General features: G+C 34.3%; 2 protein-coding genes across 4 annotated transcripts; both read left to right on the top strand.

Annotated features, from left to right (window-relative positions):
• Positions 1-266: 266 nt before the first annotated feature.
• Positions 267-9710, top strand: LOC114175981 (putative sphingolipid transporter spinster homolog 2). Its single transcript, XM_028060854.2, has 16 exons — positions 267-659; positions 1027-1155; positions 1393-1494; positions 2532-2636; positions 2748-2823; positions 3353-3427; positions 3850-3952; positions 4028-4090; positions 6164-6245; positions 6506-6603; positions 6811-6887; positions 7087-7200; positions 7796-7915; positions 8356-8484; positions 8628-8706; positions 9398-9710. The coding sequence occupies exons 1-16, from the start codon at positions 538-540 to the stop codon at positions 9535-9537; spliced, it is 1614 nt and encodes a 537-aa protein (XP_027916655.2). The 5' UTR covers positions 267-537; the 3' UTR covers positions 9538-9710.
• Positions 9711-11987: 2277 nt separating this feature from the next.
• LOC114176579 (uncharacterized) lies at positions 11988-17254 on the top strand. 3 transcript variants are annotated; one of them, XM_028061660.2, is made up of 3 exons: positions 11988-12598; positions 12951-13054; positions 13577-17254. In XM_028061660.2, the coding sequence occupies exon 3, from the start codon at positions 13930-13932 to the stop codon at positions 14836-14838; it is 909 nt and encodes a 302-aa protein (XP_027917461.2). In that variant the 5' UTR covers positions 11988-12598; positions 12951-13054; positions 13577-13929; the 3' UTR covers positions 14839-17254. The 3 variants fall into 3 exon arrangements, with proteins under 3 accessions (XP_027917461.2, XP_027917463.2, XP_027917462.2); XM_028061662.2 differs by lacking the exon at positions 12951-13054 and having other exon boundaries at positions 13615-17254; XM_028061661.2 differs by lacking the exon at positions 12951-13054.
• Positions 17255-17525: the final 271 nt, after the last annotated feature.

Below are 17525 nucleotides of genomic sequence, written 5' to 3'. Positions count from 1 at the left end.
TTATAATTCTAATAAAAAATAATAATAAATTTTAATTTTGCATCCTAACTTTAAAAATTTTAAAAGCTTAGATACATATTTTTTATACCGTTATCATTACTTAACTTAAAACTCAAGGCTTTAATAGAGAAAGTTATTAAATTTTAATAGAGAAAGTTATTAAAAGTTAAAAATATGTAAGCAAAAATAAAAATCTCGAGCTATATCAGTTAAGAGTTAAGGGGTGTGTGCAAAAATACTGTCTTGAACCTTAAAATTCGGACAACTTTTACGAAAAAATAACAGAAAAGAGAGAGTAAGTGACTAGGATAAGGATTCGGAATCCCTGTCCTGAACCTCTCTATGGGTTGCCAATAAAAAACCGAATCTCTACTCCTAAGTAATTCTGTTTTTTGTGATAACAAACAACAGTGTGACCTGGTCAGGTTGGACGTTGGTGAATCTTAAAACGAGGAAGAAGATATGAGAGTTTGAGTGGTGTAAAAAATAAGTACAAGGCACTGCCTTCTCTTTGACCGTTGCTATCATTAAATTGGTATGGGACCCCAACCTGAACATGAAGGAAAGCCTGCGTCATCGTCTTCTTCTCAGCCTCAACCTCCTTTGGAGCCAGCGGTGGACGCCAACTCCACCTCAACTTCATGGTTTACGCCAAAGAGGTGATTTTTCAATATTTAGTTTTTAGTTAATAGATCTGTGCTGAAAAGAAAAAAAAGTGGGTAAAGGGAGGGACTTTTGAATTTTTTGATGTGGGTATGTGATAGTGAGGGAGAGTGAGTCTGGGTTTTTTTTTTTTTTTCTTACCATTTTTTTGTTGATCAAACCAAAGGGACTTTTTTCCTTCCTTGATGAGTATTTGAAGTATTGCCACTTTTTATTAAAATGTTGGTCATGAATTTGAGTTGTTGGGTATGGTATCATGTTTGATCAATGCAGGTGTAGATTAGATTGAAATTTATTGAAATTTGAAAATTCGATGCTTCTGTGTGTTTGAAAAATTCTTGATCTCTTAATCTTGTCCTGTAGGTTGTTGGCTATATTTTGTGTGATTAACTTGTTAAACTATTTGGATCGAGGAGCAATAGCAAGCAATGGTGTTAATGGAAGTCAAGGAACTTGTAAAGATGGGATCTGCAAAGCTGGAACCGGAATACAGTAAGTGTGTAAGATATATTAGGGTCTTCGGCATAAATAGTGAAAACATTTAAACATAAACTTTGGTATTACATATAGATGGAAAATTAAATTTCTACCCAGCAAGTTAACTATTGCCTGTAACAGCTTTTCCTTTAGTTTTGTGCCATGACATATTGTACTATGTATGGAGCATTAGATTTTCATAGATTAGTGGTAGTAGTAGTCTTGGCTACATCGTTTTCTCCTTCTGTGCAGGGGGGACTTTAAATTGAACAATTTTGAGGATGGAGTTCTATCCTCCGCTTTTATGGTTGGACTTCTTGTTGCTTCTCCAATATTTGCTTCTCTAGCAAAGAGGTAATGGCTGTTTGTATTGAAATAGTTGTTTCATATTTATGCTCGATACCTTTAATACGTTTGGTCCATAGTTTGGTGGTTAAGTCTTAAAATTAATATCTCCTTATACTGGATAGACTTTTTCTTTGTCTTGTTGACGGGAAATAGGGAGAATGAAATGCAGTAAAATAATCATTTTATGATAACGGATTTGATATGTATATCTGGGATTCCCCATGTAACCATATCCCACTTATATGCCACAAAGTGAAGGGGATAGGGGGGCACAAAAAAGTGTTGTACAGCACTTTTTGTACTTCACTTCCTATTTGGCATGATGTATGTCAAGGTCCTATGGCATTTTGGGATCAAAGTAAATAATTGACTTGACACCTAGTTACTTACTTCAGTTCTTCCCACTCAATCGTCAAGCTTGGGCATATCCTACTTTAGACTCAGTGACACGAACATTCTCTGGTTTTTTCTTGTCTATATAACTACAGATATGTTTGGGTTAAAGGATTAGCATACCAATAACCAATTTATGATGTACACATTTAAGTCAAAGAATAAAGGCGGCTAATATTTTTCTTTTAGTTTTTGTGAAATGTACATCAGCAACTACTTGTTCATTTGTTGGATTCTTTTATGTTTATTTAACTTGAATATTCAACCTTTAACGCTTCAGAAGATATTTTGCCAACTCATGACATTATGAAACCTCTGAAAACTGACGAAGCTTTTGAGCAACCACTGATTTGTTATATTGAAGCTCAGAGTGTCCCCTTAGTTTGACTTTTTATCCTATACAATTAATGACTGCAAGATGTCTATAGTGTTTTGCAGCATATATTTAGCCGCACTCGTAAAATTAAGCCACCCATGTTCCAGACCTATTTTTCATTAAATTTAGGTTTCCTATGTTTGTTAGACATAATCATCTAATGATGAAAACTTCTTATATCTGTTGCACAAACTGACTATTGTTTATGTGATTTGTAATTGCTTTTATTGGCTTAGATAAATGTTTAATCGTTATATAATTCTACTATTTGCAGTGTAAACCCATTTAGACTTATTGGAGTTGGATTATCTGTTTGGACTCTTGCAACCTTCTGTTGTGGTTTCTCTTTCAATTTCTGGTCCATTTCAGTAAGCCGCATGTAAGTGTCTTCCATTATATTTTGAACTCCATGGCTTTTGTATACACAATATCGTACACGATGCAAGAGTAATCTTATTTTGTTTCCTTATATATTCATATTTCTCTACAGGTTAGTTGGTGTTGGTGAGGCTTCATTTATAAGTCTTGCAGCACCTTTCATTGATGACAATGCCCCAGTTTCACAGGTTTGTTTCTGTCCCTGGTAATCATCTTAGAATGTTTCTATTGTCGTCTATGCTCTTGTGTACATCTTGTAGACTTCAGTTATTGAACTCTGAAGCAATTTTATGGGATCCTGGTTCAATTATTAGCTCCATGTACAAATATGATATGAATATATGTATAAATGCCTTTCAAATCGTGAATCTACTTGCTTTGTGCAATTACATTTTGGATTCAATTATTAAAACTATACATTACAGATTTAGAATATTTGTTTAACAAGTTGTCATTGGTTTTCATTGGTGGTCTATTTGGGGTAAGCCTGTGGAATGTTTGCTTTAATTATTCTAGAGAGTTGATCTACATTAGTTGTGTGCTTGCTTCCTTTCAACATTTTTATAGTTTATAGATATAATATCATATAAAACTGACTGATGTTTTCCCTTCACTTGTTGGTAGTTGAAATGATATATGTCATTGTGACTGTCTTATGTTTTTGTGACTGTCATGTTTTATTTATGGTGGAAACCTATCTTCATTGCTGTGTCTCAGAAAACAGTGTGGCTCGGTACATTTTACATGTGTATACCAGCAGGATATGCAGTTGGCTATATCTATGGTGGTTTGGTAAGATTTCCTTTGATTTTATTTGCCATCATCAAATTGTAGTTGTAAAACCTGTAAACTAGGTAAAGAGGAAATATTTAGTTTCAATAATATATATAGATAGATTGACAATATAGTTATCTATAAATTTGAAAAGTAATGAAAAGTATAATGTTTTAGACAAGAAAAATCTTAAACCAGAAAGTCCTTAAAGGTAGAAAGGGTGTACAAGTAGTCCATTGATAATAAATCTGGAATGACAACTGTCTCTCCCCCCCCGCCCTTTTCAATGACAATAGGAACCAAATTTTGGACCTGTGTCGGTAAAGGAAATATTGTCCTGTATCAGTACTTATACTTAACATCAATCGTGTATATCTCTTTTTTTTTACTTGCTTTTAATGTGGTTTTTCTTATATTATCCTTTCATTGTCTATAAACAGGTTGGAAGCCATTTTAGTTGGCGATGGGCATTTTGGGTGGAAGCTGTATTGATGTTTCCGTTTGCTATTTTTGGATTTTTTATGAAGCCTTTGCAGTTGAAAGGTGCACATTTTCCTGCATATATTTCCTATAGTTCCCTAACATTGTTTCCCATCACTAAACTACTTGTGCATACAGGTTTTGCCCCTGCGGATTCAGAAAAGAAACTGAAACTTGAGACAGCTGTGTCAGAAACTCAAGGTAGCATTATGTTTTACAGTGGCACTACAAAGCCAAATAAATTTCTCCATTTTGGAAAGAGTATTTACTAGAATTGCGTCTGATACAAATTTATGTCGATGAAAATTCTAGAAAGAAAGAGTAATGTTAATATAGACTCACGCTCATGCTGAGTACTATCTATATACATGGCAGCTATCTACCATTGAACATATAATTTAAAATTTAAAACTATAAGTTTGTGCTCTATGAAATTTAATAATAGATAGATATAAACATGATGAGTCCCTAAGCACTTTGGAAACCTGCCCTCAGACCTTAGCTATTAAGGGAAAACTGTCGAACACTTCAATACTTCATTGATTATCCCATATTACTCAATGTGGGGCTTAGGTACCCCATAATAGACCTAAGTCCCATATCATAGTACCACCTTTAAGAATCAGCATCTTGGCGGGGATTTCACTCTAGGGTTTTCTGAGACATAGACAACTAGTTGTGATAGAATATTTGATGAGAACCCTGACACTTGGGGGACCCACTCTCAAAAGCTAGCTATTAAAGGGGAGAACCAAACACTTAAATATTCCACCAAGCTTTCCAAGTTACTCAATGTGAAACTTAGACACCCCATAATACCCAAGTCCCTAGCAATGTATACTACTAAGCATAGGAATAAATGTAAATGTTCTAGAAACAATGTACATTTTTTGGTTTTTGTTCTTCTGTCGGGTTCATTGTTCACCAAAAGCGACTCTCCGGCAAGCTTTTTCTAGCCGATGACTCCCACCACTGACATCACCTTGTCGTGTGAAAACCAACTCCATCGAACATTTTTTCTCTCTGGTAGCTGTCCAGCTCTTCTACAATTGTCATGCCCTTTGAGTATTTTTGCTTCCAACGATCGTTGCGCTCTTCAAGCATTTTTTGCTGTTTGGCCATCATCAGCCCTCCAAGTATTTTTGCTCTCTGGTAATCGCCATGACCAATTTAGTTCTCTAGTAGCCACTGCAATCTCCAAGCAGTTTTTTACTCTCCAACACCTGTCTTGCAACACCTGTCATGCCCTCAAATCAATATGTGAAGCTTTGTTATTATATACTTTGTTAACTCCATCAACTAATTGACTAACATGTTCATTTCTCAAGGAGTCTTGTGTTGATGACATTTGTAACAAGTTTGGCTTATATGATAGATGCCTGAGCTTGAGAAGGACTAATAGAATCTTGTAGACATGTCAAAATCCTATAGATATAGTAACCGTTGATATTAGGATCAATTAGATTGATTTTATATTTGTGTTACCATCCTAATATAGAGTCAGAATATTTAGCTCCTACAAAATTGAATAGCTCCACTGTGGTCTAAGAACAGAAATTCATCATTTGTCTTCTCGGGTTTTGTCTTTTCAACAAAATTAAATGATAGATATTCTATGCCAAGTCAATTAACTCTATTCAGTTTCAGACAAAATTAATAAATTCTATTTTTTTAGCTGTAGATTCTAACCAGCTTATCTCTCGTAGGATGTGCGCATGCTAATTTCCTTCATTGCTTCTTAAAACTTATTTTTTCCCTAGTTATTTCTCCTGTACTATGAAATACCATTTCTTCTCTCTTTATTGTAGGACTCCCGACCCTTCTTTTCTATATTTCAGTGGTATTATTGTGACTTATCTAAAGAAAAGGTTAAATCTATTCCTCTCCCAAGATACCATACTTGTTGAGCAGACCTTCAGATAAACAACTATAGGTTTACATATTTTCTTCAGTTTTCTTTTGCCCTTCCTTTGAAGAGTAGTAGGGAGAAGAGGCATTTTTCTTTATAAACGACAAAGATGTAGACGTTTACTAACCAAAATTTATAACTACACTTTTTCTTGGAAGGCTCAAAATTGTCTGTGTTTGAAGTTCTTGTAACCATTCCACCGTTTCATGGTTGTTTAGAAATCAATATGCATTTTCTCTGGGACAGGCTCAACTCTGACTAAATTTTTTCGGCTCACTAAAGTTTACATTTCGGTTTTATTGGTATGCTTCTGTTTCACAATATCTTTTGTTGAATTTAACAAAATTCACTTATTTTATGAAAAGATGTGAATGCTTCAAATGGAAAAGATGAAACGTTGTCCTTGAAGGCAGAGTTCGGAGACAAAAGCGCACATGAACCTTCCAGGTAAGAACAATAATAAATCATTCTTGGTTTATTGAGTGTTGTTTTTAGAGTATATGACCTATTGGCCATTATTGTGCCGATGGAAGCATTTTTCTCATCTTTATTAAGGATAAAATTCTCTCCCTCCATCTGAGAATGATTATCCCCACTATCCTTATTTACTAATTTCTTTTTCCCTCTTTTGATTGACTGTATGTGTCTGATATAACTCACTGAATAATGTACATAATTATATTTTTTTAATGTCTGTCTTATCTTAGGTCAAAATATGAAACCACAATATTGGGTCAGTTCTCAAGATTTCTGCAAGACATGAAAGAACTGCTTCTTGACAAGGTTTTTGTCGTCAATGTTCTAGGTACTTCGTCCTCCTGCTAATCTACTATGTGCATCTACTTGTTTTTGGTGATCTAATTTGTGTTATTAAATTTATCTTAGAACCTGCGTATACCTTACTTTTTTGGGAACTTCATATATCAATATCCTCTACCTATACTATACCATGTTCAACAATCATATTGTTTGTGTCATAATTTAATTACGTCGCATGAATGTCCATTTGCAGGGTACATAGTATACAACTTTGTAATAGGTGCTTACTCGTATTGGGGCCCCAAAGCTGGTTATAGTATATATAACATGGTGAGATTTTATTTGGTCATATGACCACAACTATACATGACATTTCATTAACACAGTTGTTCCTTCTATCGCTTATTATTTTTACTTGCTTAAAATAAGTATACTCCCAGTAATTTTAAAATTTGCAGGTGATATGCAATCCTATTGCTGTACTATTATTATATTAAATAATTGTATTAAGAACAATTTACTTTGGCAGGCTAATGCAGATATGATGTTTGGAGGAATTACAGTTGTATGTGGAATATTGGGCAGCTTAGGAGGAGGCTTTCTTCTTGATTTCGTGAATAGCACAATATCAAACGCATTTAAGGTTTGTATTTGAATTCAGAGAGTGAATTGTAGCATTTCTTTTGTACAAGTTTATGCATTGCCTAAACTGCTCTGCCTGAATCATTGCCCCTAACACAACATGAAGTGACCTCGGTTTAATTGACCAAAAAGAGTGGGCTTTTGCCTCATTAAAACCTTCTGTACTATATTGCAGTAAGAGGTTAGGAGTGTACGTTGTTGTATCTGGATAGCCAGATATGTTTTCAGTCACATTATCTGATTCTTAATTGATCAAAGTATACATCGTATATGTTTTTAACATCATGGTTTCAGTATTGAAATTATTTGCTGTGTAAAGAAGTAACTATTTCATACATAAGGGAACCCTTCTATCAAAGTCTGCTGAGTAAATTTCATTTATCAATTCTTCAAAATGTTTTCAAAGAAAGATTTCAGTGTTTATTAATAAACCCATCTAAAGTGTACATGTGCAATGATTCAAGTTGTAATGGAAAAAATTAGTTGAACTGTTAGGCCATGCATGCTACTTTTATTTTGTATCTCCAAGTAACACTCCTAAAATTCTCATAGAAATTTCATTGCTCTTTCATGAACATTTTCAACTTTTTTGGCAGCTTCTATCATTAGCAACTCTTGCTGGTGGAGCATGTTGTTTTGGTGCCTTCTTACTTAGAAGCGAGTATGGCTTCCTGGCTCTTTTTGCTGTTGGTGAACTACTTGTTTTTGCCACTCAGGTACTTCCCTTCTCTTTGAGAATTTCTTCGTTTTTTGCCACTCAGGCACTTGTTTCCAGAGTAATAGTTTTTTTATCCATTTTTCTCTTTTATGTATTGGATACATTTCCTGTTTCTTTAGCATGATGCCTTAAAAGATCATTTTTTTAATGGAAATGGAATAGAGTTTCTCAAATTTAGAAAGAAGAATATTTTATTTCTTATACAGAATAATCAAGGTCATTGCACCTATATGTACACAAGCCTGTTGACAGCTATGGAAATATTAATCAGCTAATTCTAGGGAGAAAAATCCCAATAATTATCGGATTTATTCTAAACACACAATAGGTTTCTGTTACATTATTTTATGTATAAGCTATAGTTTGTGATCATTAGAACTCATGGCCCAATAGGTTCACACTTTTTTTTCTTAAATTTTGCCTTATGTTTTTTTTTAGGCGCCTGTGAATTATGTGTGTCTCCATTGTGTTAAACCAAGTTTGAGGCCACTGTCTATGGCTATGTCTACCGTTGCTATTCATATCTTTGGAGATGTACCTTCCTCACCTCTTGTTGGAGTTGTCCAGGTTAGTCTTTTTTAAGTTGTATTCAATACAATTTTTAATGGAAAATAGTTATTTTACTTCTCCACAAAATGACAAGTGAGTTGTATTATATCATGATCATTTTACAATACAAAATGATTGCTTCATACACATTGATAATGCAGGACAAAATTAATAACTGGAGGACGACTGCGTTGATTCTTACAAGTATATTTTTTCCAGCAGCTGCAATATGGTTTATAGGTAAGTCATTATGCAACATCTATTGGTTTTCCACAATCATATAACATTACTAATTTCTTAATGATATCATTATTATAATTTATAAGAGCAAGATTGCATCATAAGAAAAAGGGGCTGGACCAGAGCAACATTGATGGTTGTAGAAATCATGTCCAATCCAACCTAAAAGTAAATGAGAACAAGTCACATCTATCATATCATGATGGATGTGCAAGATTGGTCTAGTTGGTAAGAATGAGATTCATATCTTACAAGAATGTGAGCCTTCAAAGTCTTTGTTGCCATAAGACTTCTTTCAACCTTGAAATATATTATAAACCCTAGTGAACTTCTGATACCTACCTCACCTATACTTCACACCAAAAACAAAACACCGTGATGGATGGCCTACTGCTTAAAATATCATAGTCATGATGAACTCATAGATGTGTGATATATGGAAACATGGAAATGGAAGGGCTTTTTAAGTGGAATTTGGTTCTCAACTGGGTTTTTCTGTATTGATCTTCTACTGTGTCTTTAATACATCGATGGACATTGATTCTGATGTTTTAAAATATATTAAAAAGAAATTTAATATACCAAAATCAGTGTATATTTAATGCGCAGTAGAAAACAACATTAAAAAAACTCAGCAGTGAATCCGAAGTCTAAATGGCATGTGTTCTGATATTATTGTGCATTATTGCAGGAATATTTTTGCACAGTGTAGATAGATATAATGAAGATAGTGAGCATGAAGGATCAAGCGTGGAAAGGACTAACACAGCACCATTGGTCGAAGAGAACACTGCTAAAACACCAATATCTGGTCAAACCCAAGAATGCTGATTTCTTTATTTTCAGTTCGCCTAGAATTTTTTCACACAGCACATTGAAATGTTAATATGTTCTTTTCTCTATTGTTTTCTCGAAATTTTGCTTTATTATTTTTTTTAGTGTAAATAACTTTTTGCTTTGGGTGAAATTAATTGCTAGAGTCTACTTTGGTAGCTTTTCTTTTACCCTCTTTTCTGGTAAAGATTATTTAGAACTGTGTTGGTTAACTTATGTTTCACTATCTTGGGCATAACCTTGTAAATATATATGATCAATTTGTCCAAAATTTACTTTGTTATGTAGTGCAACTCATTCTTTGTGTTGAATAAAAGCTTTGTTATCGTTGTACTGGCATAGTGATGATGAGACCAATTCATTGGGTTGAATAAAAGCTTTGTTTTAAGTTGCAACTCTAAATGAATTAGAGTTGAAAGGTTCTTTACTAAAATGGGTCGTCAAGTACAAAATCATGTTCTAATGTCAAACTCACCAGGACTATTAGATTTAACACACTTTCTTTGAGCACTCACATTCTTTCTCTCTGCAAGTCTATAGTAGTTGGATAAATCTAAATTGTTCATTTGTGGAAACATTTTGGATTGCATAATCTGAAAATTTATTTTGTACAATTTAAAATATGAAAGTGTATTTTAAATTATATAACTTGAAAATGTATTTTGAATTGTGTAATTTAAAAATGTATTATAGATTATATAATTTAAAATCTAAAACTGTATTTTGAATTGTTTAATACAAAAATTTGAAATATAATTTTAGATGTAAAATGTTTAAATTATATAATCCAAAATGTGTTTTAACATTAGAAAATATATTTTAGATTATACAATTTCAAATTTCAATCATGTGAGGAAGAAATAGCTTCTACCAAGTTTGTTGTCTTTTTTATCTTTTTGATTAGGCCATTTTATTAAGAACGCATTAAGATTAAAAATAAATGAGCTGAGCAAAAACTGAATTTATATGATTCTATAGTATTATATAGGTTAAATTATACTTTTAGTCCCCATTTTCGTAGCAAAATTTGAATTTGGTCCCTCAATTCATTTTTATCTCAATCTGGTCCCTATTTTGGGAAATTTGACCCAATCAAGTCCTATCCGTTAATGGTGGAGTAACGGTGTTAAATGGGTGCCACGTGTCAGCTTCAGGATTTTTTTTTATTTTTTTTATTTTTTTTTGAATTTTTTTTTGAATTTTTTTTTTATTTTTTATTAATTTTTTAAAAATTTTTTAAAAAATTAAAATTTTGCCACGTGTCAAGCGGACATTGTGCCACGTGGCAGTGACAGTGCCACGTGTCACTATTTGGGAGGTGTCATTTTCTCATTCTCAATTTGGTCCTTGTATTTTATTTTTTGTCTCAATTTAGTCCCAATTTTTGTAAAAATTGTGCAATTTTGTCCCTCTCCAAATTGAAACCAAATTTAATTTCTATATAAATATGCACAAATATTTCTATCAAAATTGATATTTCAAGTAAATATTTTTACCAAGATTAAGTTTATTTTAATTTATATTTTACGTTAAACTTTATTTAAAATTGTTTTAAAGTTGTTAATAGAAAATAATGTTAATAAAAAAATTCATAAATTATATTGATATTTTATTACATTATACTTTAATATTGTTTTTTATTTGAATTTATATTTTAAATAATTGCATATTTTTAAAATGTGTAAAATTCAATAATTTCTATACAAATATTTTAGTTAGTATAAAAATAACAATTATATAATTTAAGAAAAATTAACTAGTTTATGTAACAATAAAAAACAAATAAATTTAAAATTTGAAAACAATTTTAAGTAAAATTTAATGTGAAACAAATTTAAAGAAACTTGGTTTTATTGAAAATATATAATAAAAATATCAATTTGAATGAAAAAATCAAATTTAATAAAAATATTTGTATAACATTTTATAATTTTTATTTCAATTTAGAGGGGGACGAAATTGCATAATTTTTACAAAAATTGGGACTAAATTGAGACAAAAGATAAAATACAGGGACCAAATTGAGAATGAGAAAATGACACCTCCCAAATAGTGACACGTGGCACTGTCACTGCCACGTGGCACGATCTCTGCTTGACACGTGGCAAAATTTTAATTTTTTAAAAAATTTTAAAAAAATTAATAAAAAATAAAAAAAAAATCAAAAAAAAAATCAAAAAAAATTCAAAAAATCCAGAAGCTGACACGTGGCACCCCATTTAACACCGTTACTCCACCACTAACGGAAAGAACTTGATTGGGTCAAATTTCCCAAAATAGGGACCAGATTGAGATAAAAATTAATTGAGGGACCAAATTCAAATTTTGCTACGAAAATGGGGACTAAAAGTATAATTTAATCTATTATATATATATATATATATATATATATATATATATATATATATATAATCCAGCTTCGGGAATTAAAATTTCTGGCTGGTTGGCCAGCCTGCATCAATAAAAATTTAAAATTTAGGTTTTTTGGGAATCGAGTTCTGAAAATGAACCTTACTTGAATCCTACTACATGTGTAAACAATGGGAATTATTGTTATTGGTGGATCCTCTGTTCCTGTTTTCTTCTTCTGCCATAAAAATAAAAACCCTTTCATTGGAAAGATTCCAAAACCAGTCAATGGTTTTTTATTTTCCATGGTTTTAAACCCCCAGCATTTTGCACCCTTTCCTAAACGATAAGAACCACCTACATTCGCCCACAGATCCTCTCTCCAATCACGCACTTTCTCATCTACCATTACTCTATAAATACAAACAAAGTTCATAACTTTAACCCAGTTTGGCTTCATTTCAAATTTAACCCTTTCACTTTTATCCAAATCTATGGCACCTACTGCTGCAATGCTCATGCTCTCGCACAATGGAAAACCACATACCCCATCATCATCATCATCATCTCTCACAACTTTTTCTATGTTGAAAGACTCTGCACTCAAATGGGTTGCCAAAAACAAACCTTTATCCAAACCAGGATCAGAGAAAAACATCATTCAAACCCAGAAGTGTTTCGTGTTTCATCCTTCTGCTGTAGAAAAGAGGTTCGAAGAAGCCCTTCAACTCTGTAGCTGCTAGTGCTATTCCTGCAACTTTTATTGCTTCTGTTGCTCTTTTATCTCTCCTTGTTTGATTTATGTAAATTCGTATCAGCTTGTAAGTATAAATCACAGAAAGAGCAACATGTAGATACAACAATATGTTATAATCATTTCTTCTTGGTTCAATTGCTTGCACAAAACCAGACAACCTTATTCTTGAAAGAATCAATTAAAAATAATACTTGGGATACCTTTTCAGACCCATTTTAATTTTTTTGACTAAAATTGGTTTGTATTCTTCAAATATGCTGAAATCTGATTCCTTCTGTTGTTCGACTTGGAATTTATGAAGCAGGAACTTGAATTCTGTTGCTTGCTTCTGTTATTTGTGCGAATCAAATTTTGTTTTGTCATCCAGAATCGAGAATGTCATTCATTCTGTTCATCTTTGCGTTGTAGGTACAGTCCAAGTTTCAGGATCTTTATGACTTGAAATTATAAAGTGATCGAATTTAATTTTTTCTATTTATATTGGTAGAATTTTTTGTGGAGCACCATTATTAGTTGAAGTTTTCTTGGCTCATATCAGGGAGACTATTCTTTATATATATATATATATATATATATATATATATATATATATATATATATATATATATATATATATATATATATATATATATATATATATATATATATAAAGAATTGGCATCAACTCTAGCTATTTTATGACATCCCTAATTAGAGTTTTGTTTTGATGATTTTATGATTGATCTCGATTGAAAAACCCTTCAATTGAAAATAATCTAAGTTAACAGCAATTTTATTTTATTTTTTTGCTTAATTACTGTTTTAATTCTCGAATTTGTTCTGAAGTCTCAAAAAGGTCTTCTAAATATTCGGAGTCTCAATTTAGTCTTCTAATTGTCATAAGTGAATTAATTTGGTCTCCAAAATTAACACCGTTAAAAATCGTAACAGAACAATGACAAGGCTTTATGACTGTGTATGAGTTTTAGTGGCGTGGCCCGTATCAATTGTTGTGTGCAAGGTTAGAAGTGTTCGAAGGTGATCGTGGAGAACGCTAAGCTAGGGTTCGATTGGGTTCGATTTTGATTGTGATTGGCACTGCATCAGATTAAATTTCGACATTGTGATCAACGACATTCAACAATCCATGTGAGCTTCCAATTTTTTCGAAATCAATTTTAGGGTTTTAAGTTTTTTGCGTTGAATATGATTTTGGGGGTTTTGGGTTTGTTTTTTATTTTGATTCTCGTATATCGTTTTATGATTGTTATTGGTTTACTGAGTTGAATGGTTTTCTGATTTTGATGGTTGTATTGTTCCACCATTGTGATTCCTTTTTTTATAATTTGCGGTCCCCTTCGAAACGAGGTTTAGTTTTTTGTAGTTTGTGGTCCCCCTTCGAAATGGGGTTTAGTTTTCTATCGGTTTGTCGGTTTGTCGGTGGTATGTTTCGTAATAAAAGTATGTGGTTTTGGGTATGTGGACATTTCACAACTTTGATGGATGACGAGAAGTTTGAAGTGGTTATCCACCATAGAGTGCACTTCGTGAATGAGGGTGGAGTTAAATATGTTAATGGCCAACTTAGTGTTTTGTCGTGTGATGAAGATAGATGGTCCTACTTTGAGGTGTTATCAATACTACGAGAGATGGGTTATATTAATGTCAAAGATTTGTGCTATTCTATTGGAGGTTGTGCAGTGTTAGAGGAAAGGTTACAACATTTCATTGATGACGTTGGTGCACTCCATATGGTCAGCATCGCGAAGCGACATGGTTCAGCTCATATGTTTGTAATTCATTCAGTTTGTGAAGCAAAGGTAGTACATATGCTAGAATATTTTCCAGCTAGGGAGAATGCCACTCTGCCTGAAATTGTAGCAGACCAAGTTGAAGCTGAATTTGGTGAGGTTGAGGTTGAGGTGCAGTGTGATGGTGCAGAACAAGTCCAGCCTGAAAGTGGTGAGGTTGAGGGAGAGGTCCATGTTCGGGGTGAGGCTGAAGTACATGTCCAGAATGAGAGTCATGAGGTTGATAATGAGGTCCAAAATGAGACACATAATGAGGGGGTGCAAGAGCAAAATGCAGAAGAAGTTGAGGTGGAGGATGGTTGCTCTAGAGATAACATAGATGAAGATAGTGATGGTTTAATTCATGTGGATATAGATTGTGACCCAAATGTTGGTGGATCATATTGGACTTCCACTATGTAAGACCCGTGAAAATTAATTAATTAAATAATTAATTAATTAATAAATGCGGGTAGAAAACGTCTTTATGGCATTAATTATTGTTTAGTATGATGTGGAAAAGTACTAGCTCAAATGGTTGAGAGTACTTAGTTTGTGTGAGAGGACTTGGGTTCAAGTCCTATGTATGCTAATTATGTGTTGTTGTTTTATTATTGATTTTAAGGATATGTATGAGTATGTGATTGGTATTGTAAACTTATGTTGATTTGTGTATATCACCAAATGTGAATTGGCATAGTGGTTGTGTTGTGGCATTGTGGGTGGAAGGTCATGGGTTCAAACCTTGTTGGGTATAAAGAAGGCTTTATTTTTGCTAATTCTAGCTTAGAGTGGAGTTGAAAGGGCAAAGGTAAAAATCAGAGGGAGGAGTAGCCAAAGGGCTGAAAAACCTTAGTGAATAAGGAATTAAAAACATAATTAAACCCATTTTTTTCGTTTTAACCTTTAAACCCTTAATTAAGACACTTATAAAAGACCATTTTAAAGGAAAAGAAGGGTTTTGGCAGTGCTGGGAATTGGCTTTTGAGAGGAGCACGAGTTCTGAGGGTGAGGGAAGAGAATGGAAGGCTGAATTGAGAGGGTATTGGAACAAAAGAGTGGGCAACAAAGGAGCATTTTCTTTTCCCAAATTGAATCAAGAAGTCCAGGTTAGGGGTGCTGAATTTATGTGTGTTTTACATGGTTTGTGTTTCTGTGTGGTGTGCTCAATTGGGATTTGTATATGGTATGCTTTTAGGGGTATTATATGCGATTGTGATTGAGTAATTGAGAACTCTTGGTGTCGTGCAAATTCTTTGATATATCACGTAAGTTGGATGTGGGTTTTGGGTTTTCGCGTAGTTCTTTTGGGAAGTAATGAGTTGGTATTCAAATGGGATGAAAATTCAATTATTAAGCCTGATTCTGATGTACTTGTGCCACTACATTGTGTTGGTAATGTTTGGTTAGTGTTTTGGTATGATTTTGGCGAAGTGTGTGTGTGAACAGACTCGAAACCCCGCAAGTCTCGCCCAAGCGGGTCCATCTCGCCTAAGCGAGAGTTGTAGAGTCCCACGTTGAGTTCTGGTTCGTGGTTCTCGCCTAGGCGACCAAGGAGAAGTTTGAGCGACATGGTCTCTCGCTCAGGCGAGAGGCACTCGCCTAAGCGAGGTCGCGAGGAGAACCTGAGAGTTTGAGCGTGATATCTCGCCCAGGCGAGAGGTTTTGGAGTTTTGAGCAACTGACACTCTCGCCTAGGCAAGAGTGGCTCGCCTAAGCGAGTCCTCGAAGTGTTTCTTGTGTGTGTGGTTGAATACTCGTCTAGGCGAGGTTTGGGTGTGGTTTTGGGCGAATGTGTGGCTCGCCCAGGCGAGGGGATCTCGCCTAGGCGACCAAGGAGAAGTTTGAGCGACATGGTCTCTCGCTCAGGCGAGAGGCACTCACCTAAGCGAGGTCGCGAGGAGAACCTGAGAGTTTGAGTGCGATATCTCGCCCAGGCGAGAGGTTTTGGAGTTTTGAGCGACTGACACTCTCGCCTAAGCGAGAGTGGCTCGCCTAAGCGAGTCCTCGAAGTGTTTCTTGTGTGTGTGGTTGAATACTCGTCTAGGCGAGGTTTGGGTGTGGTTTTGGGCGAATGTGTGGCTCACCCAGGCGAGGGGATCTCGCCTAAGCGAGATAACATGAGGTTGTGGTTGTTTTAAGCTCGCCCAAGCGAGGTGAACTAGCCTAAGCGAAGCAGAGGGTTTAACTTGGGCGAGAGGCTCTGGCTTAAGCGAGTTTATGTGAATTTCTCATGGTTGTATGATCTTGTGTGTGTGAAATGATTATTTTTCTTAAGTATAGGAAGTATATGCATGTGTTGTGGTGTTTGGGCTTGAAGGACTAAGTCCAATAAGGGTCTGGGATGTGCTCAGTGGTTGGACACATGATGGGCATGGAACTGGTTGAGTTCCCGTCGGCTACTAATGGGCGAGGAGTCCTTAGTATGGTGATTGCATGTGTCGGGCGCACGAAGGGCAAGGAACTGTTATGTTTTCGTCAGCTACTATTGGGCGAGGAGTCCATAGTATGGTGATTGTGTGCGTTCCAGGGTCCAAGTATGAGGCTTGGATGTTTTTACTACAGGCGAGGAGTCTGTAGGGCAGGACTATGAGCGGGATAGGCTCATAGGGTTGGACCACGAATGAGTTAGTTTCGTGGGAGCACAGGGAAGTCCCAAGACCTAGTTCATGCATGTGACTCATGAAGGATTATGAGGTCATGGTTGGGTGATTTGAAAAGTATGAGAATTTTAATTATGTTATTTGGGTTGGGGAAACATATTTATATTCTTGTATCAGTTTTATATATTATGCATAGCTCACCCTTTCTGTGTGTGTGTGGCGATGATCGGATAACTCGTTATGACAGGTGAGCCAGGAGAAACATAGACTCGGAGCGGGGGCTAGCTTGGGATTTTTGTATATATATTTAATACTTTAGTTTTGAGATAATTATGTAATCATTTCAGGAGCCATTGAATTGTATTTTAGTTTTATGAGTATGGACTCTTGGTTTATGACAGTTATATTAAAGTTTTAAATTTCCCGTGTTTTTGGAAAATGGTTTTATTAAATGCGTTCTTTATTTTATCTTGGATTTTATTTATTAAATTTTCTTAATATTCCTTA

The sequence above is a fragment of the Vigna unguiculata genome, chromosome 3 (genome assembly GCF_037176805.1).
Source record: "Vigna unguiculata cultivar grain cowpea cultivar isolate G323 ecotype 2 chromosome 3, ASM3717680v1, whole genome shotgun sequence".
In the NCBI taxonomy this organism is placed as follows: Eukaryota; Viridiplantae; Streptophyta; class Magnoliopsida; order Fabales; family Fabaceae; genus Vigna; species Vigna unguiculata.
The sequence above is the reverse complement of the archived record's forward strand: the minus strand, read 5'-3'. Positions and strand labels throughout refer to the sequence as shown.